Here is a 23,149-nt window from a genome sequence, read left to right on the forward strand (position 1 = left end):
TTATTCGGACGTTTTCCCCTTAATATTCAACTAAACGCATATCTCTAATTTAAAATCATTTTTTTAATGTTCTGCATTCCAATATGATAGTAAACACAGGAAGGAAGAACAGAAAATGAGAGATGCATTTGGGGGGTTGAATATGGATGAAGGAGAAAATTAGCTGTTGATTTTGTTAGTAAAATTAGTATTGTTCCACGTCTGCACGCTTTTTAAATTTCAAATCATAACAATTTGAGAAATATAGATTATAGGCCCCCTGGGCAGGAATCTGTCTTCTTGCAGTCTGTTAAGCATTATGCACAGATGGTTTATTATTTTTAATATTGTAGAGAACAAATTTGGAATGGCACTTTGGCGAGTTAAAACTCACACTTTCCAAAGGAGTTCTGCAGCTCAGAAGTAATTTTCAATGCCTTTGTTAGAGGAACTTGGTCTACATAGACAATGAACTTGAGGTCAAGGTCCTCACCAATCTGAACAAATTAGAATGAGAAGGTAAACATCTCTGTGTGTTCCCACCTGAAGGTAACATTACTATGAGTTGAGGTGATTATTTTCCTGCATTCCCCTATGGAGTCAGCTAAGTTCCATAGAGTGACATGTGATAGGATAGCCTCAAATTTCTGTCTTTCTCTTTCTTTCTCTTCCTTTCTTTCTTTCTCTCTCTCTTTCTCTTCCTTTTTTTCTCTCTTTCTCTCTTTCTCTCTCTCTTTCCTTTTCTTTCTTTCTTTCTTTCTTTCTTTCTTTCTTTCTTTCTTTCTCTCTCTCTCTCTCTCTCTCTCTCTCTCTCTCTCTCTCTCTCTCTCTCTCTCTCTCTCTCTCTCTCTCTCTCTCTCTCTCTCTCTCTCTCTCTCTCTCTCTCTCTCTCTCCTTCCTTCCTTCCTTCCTTCCTCCCTTCCTCCCTTCCTTCCTTCTTTCCTTCCTTTACAAAAAATAAAATATATAAAATACCTAGAATAAAAATAAAACACATAGCAGCTGGGCATTATCTTTAGTTTTATTCATTTATAACATAAAATGTGAAAATACAAAAGCAAACTGTAGGGGACAACAGTAGAAAAAGGGAAAACAAGGTGTGAAGAAGGGGAGGGAAAGAAACAAAATGCATTGACTTTTGACTCTCTCTGTTGCAGTAAAATCGGACACTGAAATCAAATCTCAACTTTTTACATTTCTATAGTCGTGTCCCCTAGCCATTTCTGTATCGGCAAATCAGTCTAATCGGTAAAACCTAAAACCATAATATCTTTTTTTCCCACCTCAAGCACAAAGTCCAGAAGTGGTTTCCAAGTAGAAACAAAAGGACTTAGGTTCTTTTATTTTATCAACACAGTCAATTTGGCTGTCTCTGCTAATTCCATTAATTTTTGTAGCCATTCGGCGTCCATGGTGGGAATCGAGGCATCCTTCCATTTTTATGTATAGAGCAGTCTTCCTGCCGTCAACATATAGAAAATCAAAAGTTCCAATTTTTTTTCCAGTTCTCTTTCCATTAGACCCAGAAGGAAAGTTTCTGGTTTAATCTTTATGTTCACTTTAAGAATTTTCTGCATTGATATATGAGTCCTACTCCCAAGATTTCTTTGCCTAGCATCTGGGCATTATCTAACAATCATCCAGACAGGCAGGGCTCTATCCCACCCTTAGGACCTAACATTTTCAAGATGTTACAAAAGTCCAGGGGGATGGGACCCATCAAACGTTGAGGAGGGGTGGGGGATAGAGTTGCAAGTTCTACTTGATATGGGAGCTAGCCGATACAAAATAATTTTGTCTCCGCCAAAAGATTCAAACCTGCAAGGGTACAAGATCAAAATCTTCCTGCACATTTCTCAGTTCTGTACTCAGATACAGATATTCAGATGCAGCCTACCACTTGCTGTTCTTGTCTGAATGCAAGCTTACAATAACTAATAATAATAATAATAATAATAATAATAATAATGATGATGATGATGATGATGATGATGATGATGATGATGATGATGATGATGATGATGATGATGATAAAGATAAAGTTGGAAGGGACCTTGGAGGTCATCTAGTCCAACCCCCTGCTCAGGCAGGAACCCCTATACCATTTTGGACAAATGGCTGTCCAGTTTCTTCTTAAAAACTGAATTTTGCATGCCAAGAATTGTTTCTTTCCTGTGTGATAAGTGCCTCAACGTTGTTTTAGCTGTTCAGAAAGTATGAATAGTCCTCGAATTGACATTTATTGATAACAGGGGTGGCCGGGGGAAAAGGGAAGGTTAATTGTATCGTTTGTGCTCGAAAATGCCAGATCCAGCTTCGCTACTTCTGTAACCACTTAAGTTTTAGTAAAGTGTACTCTTCGTCAAACCATAGGCCAGGATTCTTGCTTTGCTAGATGACTGAGTGGGACGATTGACAGATAGGCAGCTAGAGTTGAAAATATAGTGCTTTATCAGAGATCCCTAATAAGTCTGAAACTGAGACCTTCTTAGCTTGAATTTAAACTTTACATTGCTCTGCTCCCGAAATATTTCCTTTGCTTTAAAAAAAAAAAAAGATCAGGTATGAAGACAGCAAATGTTGCAAGTTCATATTCGATGCCCTCTTTTTCACAATAGCTCTGGATGTAGCAGTCCATTTGCTGTTGGTATAATTGCTGCAACTCTCTATAAGGTAAACTTGTTTCATATACTCCCGTGTGGGGACAAGTAAACAGTTAAGTGGAACTCTAAATAATTCAGTGTCTAAATGTGATTGCATCCCTTGGCACAGGAATGAGTTCACTCAGATCCTGAAAGTACCAACTGAGCAAAAGCTGAGAAGTAAGGATTAAAAAGAAACATATATTTTAAAGATCCCACTCAACGTATCACCTGTGAACCTGAGATTGATCAGATAGATGGATGGATGGACGGATGGATGGATGGATGGGTGGATGGATGGATGGATGGATGGCTGATTGGCGATGATGTCAATTTGAATAATGAAACTTTGATGTATCCAACAAATATGGAAGATGTATTTCTCTTTGGGTTTGTTTGTTTTTTTTTTTGTTTTTTTAGTTAGGGATGAGATCATATAGTTGGTTTTCTTAAGGGTAGATTGAGTGGGTTTTCCTTGGAGATTCTTCCACTTAGGTTAAAATTTAGGCCAACCTTAAGCCGTATTCTCCCGTGACTCCTAATTTCTCTCCAAAGCTATTTAAATTCAACCTTTTTCTGTAGGAAGGACAAGAGCTTTTAATCAATTTTTTTTTAAAAAAAAAACCTTCTGAGTCCTAGTAACTGCTACCTAATGGTGTTTTTCTACTGTAATGATTTTCTGCAATTTAGATTTATTAGTGGCTTTATTATTTCAGGGGTGTGTGTGTCTAATAAGTATCCACATTTTTTTTTCCTGCAAATGAGCAAGACATACTTACGAAAACTAATTCATTAATTTTTGTCAATCTTAAAGCAGGTGCTGGGTCAGTTCTTCCACTGCCCAGAGTCGTTCGGATTTGGGCAGAGCCTCAAATTAAATTAGATTAAATTAAAATGAATTAAATTCCAGTAAAAGCAATTCAACCCTGAACAATTACATTTTGGGACATTCAAGGAAGTATGCTCAAGAAGAAATAGAGAGAGCAAGAGAGAAATAAGGCTTATTGTAAACCATGGGTTGGACTCCTCCTCTTCTTCCTCCTCCACCTCCACCTCCTCCACCACCACCTCCTCCTCCTCCTCCTCCCCCCTATAGTATTTAATGCAAATATGGTATTTTCTTTGAACAGCAATGGATCTTGATTTTAAGCCTGACACTGTTGTAATGGGATCATTTATCCTTATTCTTACCTACGTTTCACCCTAAATTGTGGCACTATGAATTTTTTTTCTTAAGGGTCAGAAACTCTTGCTGAGGTTAACTGTCATTAAACTCACGCGGGTAATGATTTATAACCAATACTGATATTTTTAATCCTTTAACCTGAAGAGTTCTCCAAAAGTCTGGTCTCACTTTTGGAGAACCAGTGGAGGTGGCAAGTGAAGGTCTGCTGCTAGCATGAAATTGTTTGCATTTTTCCTATTTTCCATTTGACTGAGTACATGAGCATAAATCACAAGAAACTGCCTTTCATCATGACTTTGGTCATTATCAGCGAGACCGGTAGAAGTGTAGAAGTCCGCTGATGATGTTACCTAGCCTGGTAGTGAAATTTGGGGATTAAATTTCTAAAGTAAACATTAGGGGTCAACACTAACATTAGGGGACTGGAGGCTAAAATATATAAGGAACGGTTGCTGGAATTGGGCATGTCTAGTTTAATGAAGAGAAGGATGAGGGGGGACATCACAGCCCTGTTCCAATATCTCAGGGGTTGCCCCAAAGAAGAGGGAGTCAAGCTACTCTCCAGAGCACCTGGAGGCAGGACAAGAAGCAATGGATGGAAACTAATCAAGGAGAGAACCAACCTAAAAATAAGGAGACATTTCCTGACAGTGAGAACAAAATCAGTGGAACAACCTGCCTCCAGAAGTTGTGGCTGCTCCAACACTGGAAGTTTTAAAAAAGAGACTGGACAACCATTTGTATGGAATGGTATAGGATCTCCCGGTTGAGCAGGGGGTTGGACTAGAAGACTTCCATTCCATTCTCTACTCTACTCTACTCTACTCTACTCTACTCTGCTCTGCTCTGCTCTGCTCTGCTCTGCTCTGCTCTACTCTACTCCACTCTACTCCACTCCACTCCACTCCACTCCACTCCACTCCACTCCACTCCACTCCACTCCACTCCACTCCCATTCTAAAATGGCAAGCTTGGAGACCAAACCACTGCCAACATCTAAAACCCAAGCTATATGCATTTTTTATAATTTCGAAGTGGGGATGTCCACAGTCCATGCAGGTTATAGATAGAAAAGCCACTCTCATTGCCCCCAAAGGCAGAGCTTTCTCATGTATTAAAGAGAGAAAGACTTGGCATTCTTTCAGAGAAAAGAAATAAGGTCAGATTTGGAGAGATTCAGTCTAAAACATTTCTTTGCTTCTGCAGTTTAGGCATTAAGACAGTGGAAGAACATGATGGTTGCTATGTCCATTTAGGGAAGAAAATGGGCCCCAATCTTTGTCTTTTTAATATGTGGCAGAGCTGGCTGTGATGGAGATTGAAGTTTTGGATACTGGTAGGTTTTGGGAATCTGTCCATAGACGCCATTTCACCAGGGAGGGATTTTTGATCAGAGAGGACAGCTTTACAATGTCTACCCAGCTTTGAGAAACATTGGCTAGTCTTTGGTAACTATGATCCAGTTTCCTTATAGGTCTTTCATTACATAAATGGACTTTCTCCTGCCTCCTGACTATTTTGAAAAATAAACATGGTAAACGAATTGGAATTTGGATGTTGTGATATTAAAAAAACCAACCATTCCCCCCCCATTAACAGGAAGTCTCTGTTTCTGTCACAGCTTTAAAACCGACGTCTAGTTGTGTGACTCTAAATCTTCCCTTCTGATAAATATGCAATGTCTCCACAACATTTATAAATGTAAGAGAGACAACGCTGCACCAAGTAATGGATGCACCCTCCCACCTCGCTCTATTTATATGTTCCCTGTCATCAAGCAATTAAAATAATGAATACTTTACACAACAACAGGTAAGCAGCCTGGCTGCATAAAGATAATATTAACTTAGAACGCGTCTCTAAATAAATAAGACACCAGTGAAAATTTCGTTCTCGGATTCTGGAAATGTCTCTTTCTCTTGAGTCCCGGATAGCTGAGATTAAAGCTTTCTACCAGGGGAAGGGAAGGGGAAAGGAAAGGAAAGGAAAGGAAAGGGGGAAGGAAAAAGAAAAGGAAAAGGAAAATCTCTTTCAGAAAGTTTTCCTGACCTTGCTATTCAAGAATGCATCTGAGAATCAGGGATGTAAGAATGAGATACTTTGGAGGTATCGGGTGCAATGATTGATTATTCCATTCCATTTATTGAAATAAGCATTTGTGTTGCTGGATGTTACTTGTTTAATTGCACCTTTAAGTGTCTTAGATTTGCTTGACTGAAGGGATATTGCAATAAGTAAATGATGAGGCAAATATATATATATATATATACTCCAGATCTTAAACTAAAGCCACTGGCTTTGATTCTGTCCTCTTGTGTGACATCTCCATTGCTCTTGCTGGTGTATTGCTGCTTTGTGGGATAAATCTGGTCCAAGGCTAGGATTGAGAGAAACAGGCTACGTAGCTCCAGGCTTGTTTTTTACACAGAAATACTGTAAGTCTCATTATGTGTGGCTCGGCTAAGGAAGCCCCCATAGGACTGAATCTCATCTTCTGGAGTATATGAGCGATTCTTCCAGACAAAATTGTATTGTGAAGCCAATTTTTCTCTGTGCCTTCTGGAATACCGTGTTTGTTTACATTCTCGGTCCACTGAGAAGATTGCATCTCTGAAGAAATCTGCTGGACCTTTGATTTATATGTGTGGATATTGATAGTTTCTCCCTCGATTCTTTTCTTGTTTTGGTTTATTTTTGTACTTTTTCATCTCTAAGTGCATTCAAGACAGTCTCTTTTGTTCAATGAGCAGTTAATGTTAATGAATATTTCTGCATAAGATAAAAGATGAGTTGCAGTCTCTCTCTCTCTCTCTCCCTCTCTCTCCCTCTCTCTCTCTCTCTGTGTGTGTGTCTCTCTCTCTTTCTCTCTCACTCTATCTATCTATCTATCTATCTATCTATCTATCTATCTATCTATCTATCTATCTATCTATATCTCTATATATCCAAGGTTCCTTCCAGCTCTATTCTGATGGATGGATGGATGGATGGATGGATGGATGGATGGATGGATGGAAGGAAAGGAAAGGAAAGGAAGGAAGGAAGGAAGGAAGGAAGGAAGGAAGGAAGGAAGGAAGGAAAGTTTGTTCCTGGGTTGATTGGTTACCCATTTTTTTTTCATCTCATTCATTTGAAGAACACATGCTTCTCTGGACTTCCTTAAATTCCTGGAGACAAGAGGAAAACATCACACAGGACCCGGGGAAACGCTGGAGTAGCTGTGTGTTATTAGATAAAGACAAAGACTTTTTTGGGTTGTTCTTGGTGGCTACATGAATCCACCCATCATCGAGATCAACAATCAACCAGGACGTTCCTTGCTTGGAGGTTAACGATTTCCCCCTTTTGTGCCACTCATGACTAAAACATATTTATCTTGGATGTAAGAACTCAGTAGTTGTGTAGTAGCTGTTTCTGGAGACACCAAATATGAATGATGATTGTAGGCCAACAGTGATTCAGAGGTTGTTTTGCTGTTTCCTGTCCCTCTAGTGACTCAGTAAAGGCTTAGGGGGGGGGGGCGCTCTCTCTTGGATTAATCAAAGGACTCTTTAAATAGTGGTCCTGCTGGAAATTTGCATTTCAGTTTTGCTTGGCATTTAAGACTTCACACACCGCTCAGTGTGAGCATCCTTGGGAAACTAATTCTAGAAACCATAAATTAAAAAACAATGCATGACTAATATCCATTTTTTTGTTGCTTCTCAGTTAATTTTGTCTATGCACAGAGACATAGAAGGCCATATAAATACCTGGCTACATTTATCTCAGAGTTTGCAGATGTCAGCTATGTTGTCCGTAGAGAATAGGGACCCAGCATCTTTGGGTTTAAAATTCCTAAACAGTCGGTGTAGCAACTCTTGAAATATGGCCCACGCTGAACGTTCATTCTGGGTTGTCCTTTGTGCAGAAAAATGTCATTCTAGGAAGTTCAACCCATCTACAAAAATTCTTTTCACTCTAATCATCGTCCTATGTTGTTTTATCTGTATCCATGGGTGACTCTAGTTTCCTTAAGAGAATTTAAGGAAGTCCAGGAAAATTGAAGCAGAGAAGCATGTGTTCTTCAGATGAATCAGATTAAAATAAATGGGTAACCAGTCAACCCAGGAACAAACTTTCCTTCCTTCCTTCCTTCCTTCCTTCCTTCCTTCCTTCCTTCCTTCCTTCCTTCCTTCCTTCCTTCCTTCCTTCCTTCCTTCCATCCATCCATCCATCCATCCATCCATCCATCCATCAGAATAGAGCTGGAAGGGAATTCAGTGACCCCTCTTATTCTACAACAGCCCTTTAGACCAGAGGTCCTCAACCTTTTGGACACCAGGGAGCGGTTCCATGGAGAAAGATTTTTCCTCAGACCAGAGAGTGTGTGGTTTTGTGTGCTGCCTGCACCCCATGGATGGGGCTTTGCTTGTTTGTGCAGACCAGTTGCTGGCATGCTGTGGCCCAGTACTGGTCCATGGACCGGGAGTTGGGGACCCCTGTTTTAGACAGCCTTGGTCTCTTCTACACCCTGTCCCTTTCTCTCCAACCCTGATTCTCTTGTAAGTCCATCACTTCAGGTTGATCGGATCAGCTTCCGTTGAAGTACGTGGCATCTTGTGCACAGCTGGATAGGAACATCCAACTTTTAAAACACATCCTTTCTTCAGAAGGTAGATTTGAAATAAATCTAATCTTGCTTGGATCCAATCTGAGTCGGTCAATGGGACAAGAGCTTTTGTCACGCTGGAGCCCATCTTCAGGGAATGTCTCTCTAGAAATCTAAAAGATTAGAAAAATCTAATCTTTTCTGATGAGAGGAGATGTAAGGAGAGCAGCAGAATTCAGAACACTTAGTGTCCATTGTTAATCCAATAGTTATTGACCAAAGAATTGAGTACGGCTTATGAGATTTGTCAGTGGTGGGATTCAAAGAGGGGAACAACCGGTTCTCTGTGTGGATGCAGCTTCCGGAAGTCCGTTCTGGGCCTGGGCAACACAAAATTAGCTACCGGTTCTGCCAAAGTGGTGCGAACCGGCTGAATCCCACCACTGAGATTTGTGTGTGGTTGGCTAAGGGACAGGATTTGCTCACTCGTGATAAGATAGAATGTTAACTTTACTCCATTTTACTCCATTTCCTTGTGGTTTTCCATCACGGCCCTTCTAATTATCCTCTCTATTTTCTGTTTTCTAGGAGGCCCAGAAGATAACTAGCAATGTGGAGCCCCTGGCAGATGGGGATTTGAAAGGCACAGAAGAAAAAGAAGAAACGGTGGCGGTAGAAGTCGGCTGGATGACCTCTGTGAAAGACTGGGCAGGGGTGATGATTTCAGCCCAGACCTTAACCGGCAGAGTTCTTGTGAGTGTTCCCAATCTTGTTTTGGGTTTTTTTTTTTCCTTCCCTTGTGTGAAATTTAGATTCCAGGAGTTAGCTGATGCCTGGAATGATAGGCTTCAGATCAGCAAGTATTGGATGGGATAGTTGGAGTTTGCACTGGCTTCATGGACTGACATGGCTGTGTGTGTGTGTGTGTGTGTGTGTGTGTGTGAGTGTGAGTGAGGAAGAGGGGACAGCAAGAAGGCAACCCACACGACATGGTGTGACCCCACAAGTGATGCAGCTTATGTATTTGTTACGAAGCCTTTTCATGATCACACCAATGCTCAGTGACATCACGACACACGTGTTGTCGTTCTGATGTCATTGTAACTCATTAAGTTACATGAAGCTGGGCATTAAGTACTAATAAATAGATGTTTTCGGATTACATTGCAAATGCTTGAGGTTTATGGTCAATAGTGACCACGTGAATCTACTTCAGGTCTATGGTGTAGACTTCACAATGTGTTTGGAAAACTTAAATGATACTTACAACATGTACTATTATGTGATTGTGATAACACACCCTTAGATGGTCTATAGTTACAATTGCTATATATATATAAGACTGGTGATGGTCTACAAGCCAATCAGCATAGTGCTGAGAAGAACTGTTCTCTGAGCATGGTGTTGTTCCTTTATGATCGTTAAACTGTAGAAACAGTTTAACGTGATTCATTATATCCTGAGTCTTTTACATCCAAAGGGAAATATCTCTTTTCATTTGAGCGCAGTCATTTTCAACGTAGGCACTGTAGCAATAATCCTGTTTTTGTAATGCAGAATGCTTTTATATAAAGTAAATGAAAACATTGGACTACTAAAACACACTGCAAGTAATAAGCTAATGGGGGTTAATTAGCTCTCTTTAATGCTGAGCATGTATTTTTTTTAAAAAAGATAAGTATTACAATTATTCTAAAAGTTTTTGTATGATGAGGAATTGATTTATTGCTAAAATGCCTATGTGTAGGAAATTCCTCAACTAACAGTTAATACCTGCTTGGAGTTAGATTAGGGTGAAAAGAATTCAAGGAAGCTGACTTAGTTCACTTGTGGCCATGTAGGGATTCTAGGCTGATCCCTCTTTTGACTCCACCCCCTCCAGTTCTGCCATTCCTTCATGTGCATAAATAAATGACAAATTGTGTCAAACTATCCTTTTTTTTATTGTGAAGACTGGTCAAAGACTATGATAAAAATATTTGATTTGAAAACTTGTCTTAACACTTTTTCATTTTATTTTCCCCAACCTAGTAAAAAATAAATAAATACTCTGATGCTTAAAATTGTCCAACTGCCATAGAATCCTTTGCCACTTGTAAAAGAAAGGGATAATATGGTATAATATCAATATTAGCTTAATTGTCTTGGGGAATGCCCCAGGCGTGCCTGGCTGAGGAATTCTGGGAGTTGAAGTCCACAAGTCGTAAAAAGGGCCAAGTTTGAAGACCCCTGAAATAAATAAATAAATAAACAAACAAACAAACAAATAAATAAATAAATATAACAAAATCCTGAAATAATCTAAATAATATAACCCTGCCCCAAGTGAAATCAGAGATAATACAGCCTGGCTGAGAAGTGACCTATGGATAATAAAACAAAAAGTGGAATAGCCACATGCATTTTTTTCCTCTTTTTTTCGCACATTAAATAAAGTAGGAAACTTGCTAAGCAAGCACATGTGTGAAAATGATTTCAGAAGTTGTGTCTTTTGCTGCCTAGGCAGCTGTCAAAAAACCAAGAACAGTTTGTGAAAACTCATTCCATTCTAAATTAATCTCAAAAATTTCGGAAACAAAACCGTGGAAAGAAAAACAACATTTTGAGATACTTTTTATAATTTGGCAGCTAGAACAGGATCCTTTGTTTCATGCTTACTTTCTGTGCAGCTTAACTTTGTTAGTTACTGTTAAGGGTTAAGGAAACTAGGTATGTCAAGTCTAATAAAGAGAAGGACTGGGGATGACATGGTAGCCGTCTTCCAATATTTGAAAGGCTGTCATGGGGATTTATTGATTTATTCTCCATAGCACCAAAGGCCCATGAGTGGAAACTCATCAAAGGGAGACCCAACCTGGAAATAAAGAGGAATTTACTGACAGTGAGAATGGTTAATCAATGGAATAGTTTGCCTCCTGGAGTTGTGAATGCTCTTTTCTTGGAAGTTTTCAAGAAAAGATTGGGTGAACATTTGTCTGGGATGGTATAAGGCAGGGATCTTCAACTTGGCCCTTTTATGACTTGTGGACTTCAACTCCCAGAATTCCTCAGCCAGCGTGCCTGGCTGAGGAATTCTGGGAGTCGAAGTCCACAAGTCATAAAAGGGCCAAGTTTGAAGACCCCTGGTATAAGGACTCTTCGCTTGGGCCTGGAATTTGACAAGAACGCTATAATTCTGGGATTCTATTCGGATTTCCCCGTTCAATCAACATTCCTGATACTTCACGATCACCTGCCATTTAATTACTACTTAGGTCTGAAGTAGGTTAAAGTAGGGTGCTTCACCATATTATGGGAACTCTGCCATTGCCTTATATCTAAATCCGATGTAACATCGAGTCATTAGAATGATGATCAATATCTTCTTCTTTTTTGTCGTTGTTCATTGTAACTCATTATATGGACACCACCGCTATGGCCTATTAATCTGGGTTTAGATTTAGTATTTATATACTACTATCCCCATTTATATCTTTGTCCCAGGCAATCCTGCACTTGTTTTGCAAGGCTAAAGTCTTTCAGGAGGAGGTAAGATGCTAAGAATTCATTTAACAATTAGAAAAGGTAGAAAGATTCAACATTTCCTGTTTACCGGGGAGGGGGGAGAAACTTCATTCTCCAATGACACAGATCCTTCGCGTCGATCGGTTGGCAGACCCGTTGTATTTCCCTTGTAGTTAATTTGTAGGCTGAGAATCCCAGCTGGCTTGAATCTGATACTGATATACAGGGGTTTCCTCTTCCTGAATAAATTGGTGGCAGCTCTCCACGTCAGCAATTGCTGTCTGCTGAGCTGGAGATAGATGTTCCCAGGATGGTTTTAATTCCCTGTGACTACAGCGCGACTACAGCTATTCCCTTCGGTTTCCATAGGGACAGGAATAACGCTTCTGGTTGGCCTTCGCCAGCCCCGGAATTACGACACTGTAAAATACACAGTGTTGAGCTGGTCCTATGGGTTACCATGGTAACTCCAGCTTCCTTTAATCTATACGGTCTCTGTTTGTGTGCGTGCGTTAAAAAATAAATCTTCTGCACTGCTCTTATTGCCAAAACTCTGGAGCATTTGTGGGGATGTCTTTCTGGGCTCGTATAAATTCATGCACGTTGAGTTTTGCGGGACCACAGAGCACCGATATATATATTTTGGGCCTCTCTTTCTGGGCATCTCCTTCCTCATCTTTTGGAATCCAGCTGAAAGCCCTGGGAGACCCTGCCATCTGCCCCATTTCCATCAGGATCCTCAGGTCCTGCTGAATAATGACTCTCATTCATATATTTGCAGGGTTCTGAAGCTCCTGCAGCTATTTTTTGTTTGAGTAAGAAAAAGCACACACGCATAGATGCATCGCAACATGATTCACTGTTGTCGTTAGCCATGTGATGTTGTGAAAGGCTCATCTCCCTGCCGAAAGATGTGACGCTATGGTGTCCTGTTGATCCACATTGTGTGAATCACACAGGCATCATTTCAAGATGTTAACAATCTTTTTTTTTTTAAATTAATCTTGTCTTGTTGGCAATAAGACTGTGCTTCTTCTTTCCTCTGATCTATACTCTGCAATATCGTAATTGGCTTTGGGGGTGCTTGAAACACTGCCCGAGGTTGGAAAGCCCTCCCTCTTTTCTGGGGAGACATGGCTAAAAATGGCAAAATCACAAAAGTGTTCCTTTGTTCTCCAAAGTATGTGGACCATGGCATACACACTTAGTCTTAGTTAGTTCCTTCTGAAGCTCTAAAATGTGGTTCGGTGGTCTCCCCATTTTATACAGAGCCAACACTTAACCATGAAGTAATCATAATTTTACTGACATATGCAAGATATGGATCTGACTAGCGGGAGGGATAGGTTTCAAAAATGGTTTTTAAAAAATCCTTGGAGGAAAGTGCTCTTATCAAGAATGATTACTTCAGTGTCACATCTGAAGTATGTGAATTCCATCTGACCACCACCTCAAGGGAGCCATCAGCCTTCATTAGGACTTGAGTTGATAGATTCTGCCAGCAGTTGATGTACTCTCTAGGACTAGGTAACCATTTCTAATCGTTTCTTTCCTCATTTTTTTCCTCAGTGTCCTTACATAATTGGACAGACCCCTGTTTTAACTGCTCTGAACTCTTTCATAATGCACACCTATCCTTATTTTCACGTTCTCGTCCAAATTTGTCATTGCTCTCCTCACTTCAGATTCATCTCAAATTCTTCTTCTCCAGCTTTGCTCTGGAGCCAATAACAGACAATATATCGCCTTCACTTCTCTGCTGTCTGCTGTAAGTTCACAAAGCATGGATGAAAAAAGGAGAAGACACATTGTGGAGTCTGCTGGGGCAGCTTCAGTGGCGGGGCGAAAGTATAATTGTTACGGTTGAGGTTCTTGGAAGCCTCTGTATGTTCAGAACTGGAAATGGAATGTAGCATCAGATGGACATTTAGTTTGAATAGAATAGAGCTGGAAGAGACCTTGGAGGTCTTCTAGTCCAGCCCCCTGCTCAAGTAGGAGAACCTATACCATCTCAGACAAGTGTCTGTCCAATCTCTTCTTAAAAACCTCCAGTGATGGAGCACCCACGATTTCTGAAGGCAAAGCTGTTCCACCGGTTAATTGTCCTCACTGTTAGGAAGTTTCTCCTTAATTCCAGGTTGCTTCTCTCCTTGATCAGTTTCCAACCATTGTTTCTTGTCCTGCTTTCTGGTGCTTTGGAGAATAACGTGACCCCCTCTTCTTTGTGACAGCCCCTCAGATATTGAAACACTACTATCATGTCACCCTTAGTCCTTCTTTTCTCCAGACTAGCCAAACCCAAGTCCGGCAGCCGTTCTTCGTGTGTTTCAGTCTCCAGGCCTTTGATCATCTTAGTTGCTCTTCTCTGAACTTTTTCCAAAGTCTCAACACCTTTTTTGTAGCATGGTGACCAAAACTGATCTAATTCTTTGATCTAATTCTTCCAGGTTGCCTGAGGAATATACATTTTGCCCACAACAGAATTTCTGTTGCTAAGCAAGGCACTCAATTTTACGATCATTTTACCACGATTGTTAAGCAATTGTTACATGAATTGTGACATTGTTAACGGTCTGCTTTCTGATTCTAAAACCTTAACTGCATGGGTGTATAGTTACAACACCCTATCAAATATTGTATCCCTGATATATGTATATATATATATAAAACTGGATCATTGAATGTGATAATGGACAGTACGTGTATATGTTGTGATTCAAACTTTTTAAAAAATGGCTTAGTGTTTTTTCTGATGCAGCAGCTATAGTGAACGCCTCCCTCTAGAGGCGAAACTGCCAAAGAAAAGATTCTCTTAAAAGAGAACTAAGAACCTAGAACCAAGAAGAAATTTCCTGACAGTTAGAACAATTAATCAGTGGAACATCTTGCCTCTGGAAGTTGTGAATGCTCCATTTGTCTGAAATGTTATAGGGTTTCTTGCTTGAGCTTGGGGTTGGACTAGATACCTCCAAGGTCCCTTCCAACTCTGTTTATCCTATCCTGTTCTGTCCTGTCCTGTCCTATCCTATCCTATCCTATCCTATCCTATCCTATCCTATCCTATCCTATTCTATTCTATTCTATTCTATTCTATTCTATTCTATTCTATTCTATTCTATTCTATTCTATTCTATCATTTCCTATTTCCTATTTCCTGTCCTGTGTGTTCTGTTCTGTTCTGTCTTGTCATTTTCCATCCCAGATGAAGTATTAAGCTATACATTCCAAATTGCCACCTGAGTTTTCCTCTGAAGATTAGAGTTTATCTCAGATACCATTGTAGTCTACGTTGTCATCATTTTGCTTGCGGGCTTCGCAGACAGAGGCTGGCTGTCCAGAATAGAAAGAAAGATTTCAGAGTAAATAGATGATAGTTTTGTTCCATCAGTGCCGTTATAACTTTGAATGGTCACTAAGTAAACTGGTTGAGGACCACCTGAACATAATGTTGTAGGCATTTAGAGAGAGAGGGAGGAGGAGGAGGAGGAGAATAAGGTGAAAAGGAAGAAGAAGGAGGAGGAGGAGGAGGAGGAGAATAGGGTGAATAAGAAGGAGGAGGAGGAGGTGGTGAATAGGAAGAAGAAGAAGAAGAAGAAGAAGAAGAAGAAGAAGAAGAAGAAGAAGAAGAAGAAGAAGAAGAAGAAGAAGAAGAAGAAGAAGAAGAAGAAGAAGTAGTGTTATGAATTTCAGAAATTACTTGTTAGCTGCAGACCTACATTCCTTTTTTCTTACCTATTGTCATGCCCTTCCAGTCAAGATGTGTTTGAAAAACATTTTATCCCTTTTTACTTTAGTAAATTTGGTTGCAGGGCCAAGGAAGGGTGTTTTAGCCTCACCAGTGATCCCCCTTACAGTAAATATAAGAGAATGCCTAATTTTCCTAAATGTAGGAGAACTTTTATTAATGGCGGCATTTAAATCTTTTATCATCAGAAGTCACAAGAAGCAAATTTAAAATCTACTTAGAATTTGGGTGGTTTACCCAAGAAACATGATCACATACTATCCGTTATTGTAGGGCTTAAATTATCACGAGGACTCATGGTATGTCTTAGAGTAATGTAACAGCTAAATTTATTTCTAGACTATTCCAGACCATCAATGATGGTTGTTGTTGTTGTTGTTGTTGTTGTTGTTGTTGTTATTATTATTATTATTATTATTATTATTATTATTATTATTATTATTATTATTATTATTGGGGGTACAATACTGCAGCTATTACATAAGATCATAGATACCAACTGAAGCTGAGTCATTTTGAGTTCATTTCATTGTTTAAAATGGATGGATGTTCTCTGAAGTTTTCTGTCACATTAAAAAATGAATTATGAGCTCTGGAAAATTTGGAACTGCTGTGGCCACTGTTACACTGGGGTCTAGGACGTTACATGGAGAATTAAAATTAAAAAAAACAGGATTGCACAAATACTGATAAACTTGAATTAGCGCCCTGGAGGAAAAATATTCACTGATGATTCAAAATTGCTGCATAAAGAATATATCAGGTGACTGCCTGAAGGATCCATGGTTTTCTAGCTTATGAAATGCTCATTATTGTTGAATCAAGTGCAAATTCTTTGTGATGGGGCAAAGTAGTTAACATAATGTTCAGAGAATAAACATTTCTGCTTGCTGGTAAATCCAACGAAAAACCTGTCCCCTTAACCGAACTAAAGCTTCATTAGCAGTCATTTTGTTCTAGAACCGGTTAAAAGCCAGGGCGGATAACTAATTATAAATCTGATTACTAAGGAAATGTAGTCTAATTTCTGTTTGTCTTCCTTCCAGTTGTTTTATTTATGTTTGATTGTTTGGGTTAAGTTTTAGCTCACTCACAACGCACTGTGCATTTTTCCCCTTTCGAGACAAATAAATTACCATTTCTTTAAAATAAAATAGTCACTAGGAAGAACATGTAGCTTTAACAGTTAAGGCCAGCCTGTTTTTTTTTAAAAAAAAAATAAATAAGTAAATATAGAAGAATGTCGGATGGTGTATTGTTATGGATTGTCCTAAAATAACAAAAGGATAGTTTTTAAAGTAAAAACATTTTTACTTTAGAATTTACCCTCATTTTGTGTCTCTTCTGCTATGTTGGCTGAGGAATTCTGGGATTTGAAGTCTACAAGTCTTAAAAGGGCCAAGTTTGAAGACCCCTGTCTTAAAGCATCAGCTTCTGTGCCAAGCACTAATAATAATAATAATAGTAAAGCTGGAAGGGACCTTGAAGGTCATCTTGTCCAACCCCCTGCTCAGGCAGAAAACCCTATACCATTTCAGATAAATGGCTGTCCAGTCTCTTCTTAAAAACCTCCAGTGTTGGAACATTCACCGCTTCTGGAGGCAGGTTGTTCCACTGGTTAATTGTTCTCACTGTCAGGAAATGTCTCATTTGTAGGTTGCTTCTCTCCTTGATGAGTTTCCATCCATTGCTTCTTGTCCTGCCTTTCAGGTGCTTTGGAGAATAGCTTGACTCCTTCTTCTTTGTGGCAGCCCCTAAAATATTGGAACACTGCTATCCTGTCCCCCCTCGTCCTTCTCTTCATTAAACTAGACATCCCCAATTCCAGCAACCGTTCCTTATATGCTTTAGCCTCCAGTCCCCTAATCATCCTTGTTGCTCTTCTCTATACTCTTTCTAGAGTCTCAGCATCTTTTTTACATCGTGGTGACCAAAACTGGATGCAGTATTCCAAGTGTGGCCTTACCAAGGCATTGTAAAGTGGTATTAACACTTCACGTGATTTTGATTCTATCCCTCTGTTAATGCAGCCCAGCACTAGTCTGGATTGGGTTTCCTTTTTAAGGAAGGACTGCTCCTATCCCTCCAACAGACGTCCAGCAGACACAAATGAGCAAAGGATGCTTTCCGTTTCTGTTTACTTCAGCTTTAGCAAAAGCAGCTCCAACTGTGGACTGCCCGTGTACCTTTTAAGCATGCCTGATTGCTCTTCACGCTGCAAGAAGGGGACCCAAAGCAAACTAGCCAGAGAAATAAACTCAGAATTGTTACGAAATGTTTCCTGGCTGTTTGTGCCTGGTTCAGGAGAGAGAATGATGGGACCATCAAGCGGAAAAAAAATAAATAAATCTCAGTTCGCCTTTATGATTTGCCTTCGGGCAGAAAGATGTTTCCTTCTGTATATAATTGGCCCTCTAAAGTTATTTTGGAATGGAAGTGCTTCAGAAAGCAGAATAAGTCTGTAGTCAGCACATCACAGTTGATGTTGTGTTCAGCTTACAGACCAGCTAATCCGTTCCCATGTCAGCTGTTGTGAGAGAAAGAAGTCTTGTCAAAGGTAGCGGATGAAAGTGAGAGAAAGTTTGCGATGGAGGTGCTATAAATTGAAGCGAGACTCCAAAAATAATTTTAAATATGACCTAGGGTTCCCCCCCTCCTCCCCATATTTCTGGTTCTTCTGCATTACACCGTTCTGGTGGGAATAATAAAGCAGATAGGTGACTTTGTCAGCAAAGCTTTATCATCCCATCTTTTCCCTGTTCATCCTTTTGATTTTGGATGCTTCCAGATAACTGCAATTCATTTAAAAAAAAGAAAAAAAAGCCCACGATAGTTGTGAAATCTTCACACGTATGTTGTGAAGTTCTTCGTGCAACTTTTCTGTTTTTAAGAATGCACATTAATTGGGCATTTACACAGAGAGGTTGAATCAATGACATCCATCTCTATTATCCGTCAATGGACATTCCGCGTTTTTAATTGGATATTTAACATTCCCTTTTCTGCCTGGTTATTTACAAAGGGCCATTTAAAGAATTATATTTCTGCCAATTTTAGCTTCTTCTTTTTTTAACCAAAAGAATGCATTGTGGGAAGTCAGTCCCTCCACCCTCCCTCCCTCCCACCCACCCCTCTATCCATCCATGCATCCTATTAATATGATTTTTAAATATTTTAAACATTTTAATATTTAAATGTTTAAGATTAAAATATTAAAATACGTATTTTAAATCACTTAAGATCATACATTTCAAAGGTACTTCACTACACATTTGGTTCATCAATAATTAGGATCCCTTTCTTACCCATTGGATTAGATTGGTGCAGATGAAACATAACAGATGATGCCCCTGTAATGTAGAAAGTTAGATGCAGTTCTCCAGTATCTCAGGGGCTGCCCCAAAGAAGAGGGAGTCAAGCTATTCTCCAAAGCACCTGAAGGCAGGACAAGAAGCAACGGGTGGAAACTAATCAAGGAGAGAAGCAACCTGGAACTAAGGAGAAGATGTCAAGACTCTAGAAAGAGTGCAGAGAAGAGCAACAAAGATGATTAGGGGACTGGAGGCTAAAACATACAAAGAACGGCTGCTGGAATTGGGTATGTCTAGTTTAACGAAGAGAAGGACGAGGGGGGACATGATAGCAGTGTTCCAATATCTCAGGGGCTGCCCCAAAGAAGAGGGAGTCAAGCTCTTCTCCAAAGCGCCTGAAGGCAGGACAAGAAGCAACAGATGGAAACTGATCAAGGAGAGAAGCAACCTAGAACTAAGGAGAAACTTCCTGACAGTGAGAACAATTAACCAGTGGAACCACCTGCCTCCAGAAGTTGTGAATGCTCCAACACTGGCTGAGGAATTCTGGGAGTTGGAAGTCCACAAGTCATAAAAGGGCCAAGTTTGGAGACTCCTGGTCTAGGGAGTCTGCTGCTAGAAGGCCTGCAAAGTCCCTTCCAGCCCCATTATTTCATGTTTTATGTTCTATTTCCTCTCTCCCTCTGAATAAAAGAGACTGAGATTTCTCCCATCACTGGGAAACAGAAAAAGTAGGAATAGTCTGCCATTCCCCCCCTCCCGCTTTCTCTGAAAACAGGGGAGGGAAACTGTTCCCTGTTCCGATAAACGGAGAACTTGGGAGGAGAAATGAAATCTTGTTCCACCTGGAGCTGCAGATGGAATAAGATTTGGCAGGGACCTAATTTTGTCCTTCAGATTCACTCAATTCATAGCAGCTCACAATGCTGTAGCTGCAGCTATCTGATATGTCTCGGGATGTGTTGCCAGCTTAAACAAGGATGCTTTGTTACACTGAATTTGGAACGGTTAAGGGGATGGAAGTGACTGGAACACGGTGTTAATTAAGGAGTCAATGCAGGTGGAAATAAAAATAGAACTGGTGTTCGTGGAAACTGTTACCAACAGGAGAGGCCGGTGGCACGTTTTCAGAGTAAATTTGCCTTTTGTCGAAAGCTATAAGCTTGCTTTGTGGGATAATGAAGATTGTGAAGTGAAAGCCTTTTAATAAAATATGGTACTCTGTAAAAGTGCTCCTGGGGTCCTTTGGATTTTTGGCTGCCATAGGCTACCATGGCTCTCTTCCTATAGGGTCATTAAATGAGGAGACTTTGCATTATATCTGTCTGTCTGCCTTTCTGTGTATGTGTGTGTGTGTGTATATATGTGTATATATCATCATCCTCCTAGCCCTGGTCCATCCACTGCAGGATGAAGGCCACTTCCGCCTGTTTCCAACCCATACAGTCTTGAGCTTCCTTTTGCCAGTTGGGCTCACCATACTTGTTGATGTCGCCACTCTGTCTTGTTTTTGGTCTCTTTCGTGGACACTTTTGATCAAGCGGGATCCGTTCTATGACCGCCTTGGTCCAGCTGCCCTCAGTTCTTCTTGCTGTGTGACCAGCCCGTTTCCATTTCCATTCTTTGACTCTCTTGAGGGCATCGTATACTTTTGTTTGTTCCCTCATCCGTGTGCGGGTCTTTCTATCTTGTCTTGTGATGCCAAGTATGTCTCTTTCCATATGTATATGTATGTGTATATGTATATGTATATGTATATGTATATGTATATGTATATGTATATGTATATGTATATTTTTGTATAGATAGATAGATAGATAGATAGATAGACAGAGATAGAGATAGAGATAGAGATAGAGATAGAGATAGAGATAGATAGATAGATAACTAGAAGAGAGAGAGAGAGAGAGACAGACAGACAGACAGACAGACAGACAGACAGACAGACAGACAGGATAGATAGATAGATAGATAGATAGATAGATAGATAGATAGATAGATAGATAGATAGATAGAGAGAGAGAGAGAGAGAGAGAGAGACAGAGAGACAGAGAGACAGAGAGACAGAGACAGAGACAGAGATAGAGATAGAGATAGATAACTAGCACACAGATAATTTGGGTAAAAAGAGAGAGAGAGAGACAGACAGAAAACTAGTACATAGATTTGTAGGTAGGTAGGTAAATAGATAGATGATAGATAGATCGAAGAGAGATAGAGAGAAGAGAGAGACAGAGACAGATAGAATGATAACTAGCACACAGAAAAGTTGGGTAAATAGACAGACATACACACAGACAGAAAATTAGTAGGTAGGTAGGTAGGTAGGTAGGTAGGTAGGTAGATAGATAGATAGATAGATAGATAGATAGATAGATAGATAGATAGATAGATAGATGGTAGACAGCTTAATGGGTGGGCTTCTTGCTCTTTAAACCTGTGTAAGTAGTGGTGTGGTTTCAAACTGAATAGCATAAATTAAGCTGGTGGGACACATTATGAAACTTACTGTCTGTGCTCTAAACAAATTCATTGCTAACGAACGTGCGTCTGGGAGGAGCAAGGCAGCCGGTGCTCCAGAGGAAGACGATTCTTCTGCTGTTCAATTTCCTTCTGCTTTTCGAAGATCTTCATTAGTTCCCATTGTTCATGCTGTGCTTTCTAAAACTGGGCAGCTTGTAGAGACATCTTGAGTCGCATGTAAATAACACAGCGATGTGTTGAGGATTTTAAACACTCCTCTTTACCTTGAAGGAGATTGCAAGGTTACTTTGAGTCTGCTTTAAGCAGCTGCCTAGGAATTAAATATTTAGTGCCTCTGTACAAAAACCTGTGGTGGATTGATTTTGAATATATGAGCTTGAGCTATAAAATCGTAATCTTTCCCTTCCTTTCCTTTCCATTCCATTCCATTCTATTCTATTCTATTCCATTCCATTCCATTCTATTCTATTCTATTCTATTCTATTCCTTTTCTCTATTCTATTCTATTCTATTCTATTCTATTCTATTCTATTCTATTCTATTCTATTCTATTCTATTCTATTCTATTCTATTCTATTCCTTTTCTCTATTCTATTCTATTCTATTCTATTCTATTCTATTCTATTCTATTCTATTCTATTCTATTCTATTCTATATCCTATCCTATCCTATCCTATCCTATTCTATTCTATTCTATTCTATTCTATTCTATTCTATTCTATTCTATTCTATTCTATTCTATTCTATTCTATATCCTATCCTATCCTATCCTATCCTATTCTATACTATTCTATTCTATTCTATTCTATATCCTATCCTATCCTATCCTATTCTATACTATTCTATTCTAAACTTGTTGACAATATTTGTGGCTATTAATGACTCAAAAATAAAAGTCTTCAAAAACCTCCTTCTACTTCTGTCTATTTAATTAACCTGAGGCAAAGGTCAATGAAATGGCCAGTTCTATAAGAAAAAGATGCTAATGACTAATTTGGTAGAAAGTATCCTCTATTAATTCATTCTAGTATCCATATATATATATTGTGGTAATAGACCAGCGTAAGGAGGATGGGTAAAAGCATAGAAGGGTCTTTAAGAAATGAAAAGCTAGAAGATATAAAGTATATATGGAATAAAATGGGATGTATACTTAAAAACAGTCTAAAAGAAGGGATAGGAAGGTTAGATGGGTGCAGGGTGCATAAACACTTAGTATGGGGGAGATTGTATCTAATCAACTTTACTGAACGTTCTAATATGGCGAAGTAGATGCTCATTAATTTTAGCTTATAGGAGGACATTTCTTGGATGAATTTTGAGGGCTCCTGTGCAGATTGTAGCAACATTGTGGATTGTGGCAAGGGGAAACAGCAGGGATTGTCTTGTGTCTCCTGGATATTTATGCATCATTGATGAGATGAGGTGAATATGAATGTCTCTGAAATAACAGGCAGCTGCCGTGTTGCTTCTGGATGTCCAGGACGATTGTCTTTCCGAGTAAAGAGACTTCTTGTACTTCTTGGGCCTTCAAGGACAGCTGAGGGAGGCTAATGTAACAATGGTTGCACAAGAAGCATCTTATGGAGTGACTATTTCCTAGCTGGGGTGGAAAATATCTTCTTTGCCTTCAGAGGTTGGCTGGTTGGTGGGAAAAGTGATGCTCCTTCTGCCTTTGTCTTTCAAGCCCAACTTCACTTGTAGTCG

General features: G+C 39.6%; 1 protein-coding gene across 1 annotated transcript in view; it reads left to right on the top strand.

Annotated features, from left to right (window-relative positions):
* The first annotated feature begins 1,746 nt into the window (after positions 1-1,746).
* LOC107294560 (calcium-activated potassium channel subunit alpha-1) overlaps positions 1,747-23,149 on the top strand; it is a 212,616-nt gene continuing 191,213 nt past the window's right edge. Inside the window, exons 1-6 of the mRNA XM_029285645.1 lie at positions 1,747-1,805; positions 2,598-2,652; positions 3,577-3,716; positions 5,014-5,087; positions 7,516-7,589; positions 8,987-9,151. Of these exons, the coding sequence (XP_029141478.1) occupies positions 1,747-1,805; positions 2,598-2,652; positions 3,577-3,716; positions 5,014-5,087; positions 7,516-7,589; positions 8,987-9,151 (567 nt within the window). The remainder of the gene's footprint in view (positions 1,806-2,597; positions 2,653-3,576; positions 3,717-5,013; positions 5,088-7,515; positions 7,590-8,986; positions 9,152-23,149) is intronic.

This window comes from Protobothrops mucrosquamatus, unplaced genomic scaffold (genome assembly GCF_001527695.2).
Source record: "Protobothrops mucrosquamatus isolate PMUCROS unplaced genomic scaffold, P.Mucros_1.0 scaffold1990, whole genome shotgun sequence".
NCBI lineage: Eukaryota > Metazoa > Chordata > Lepidosauria > Squamata > Viperidae > Protobothrops > Protobothrops mucrosquamatus.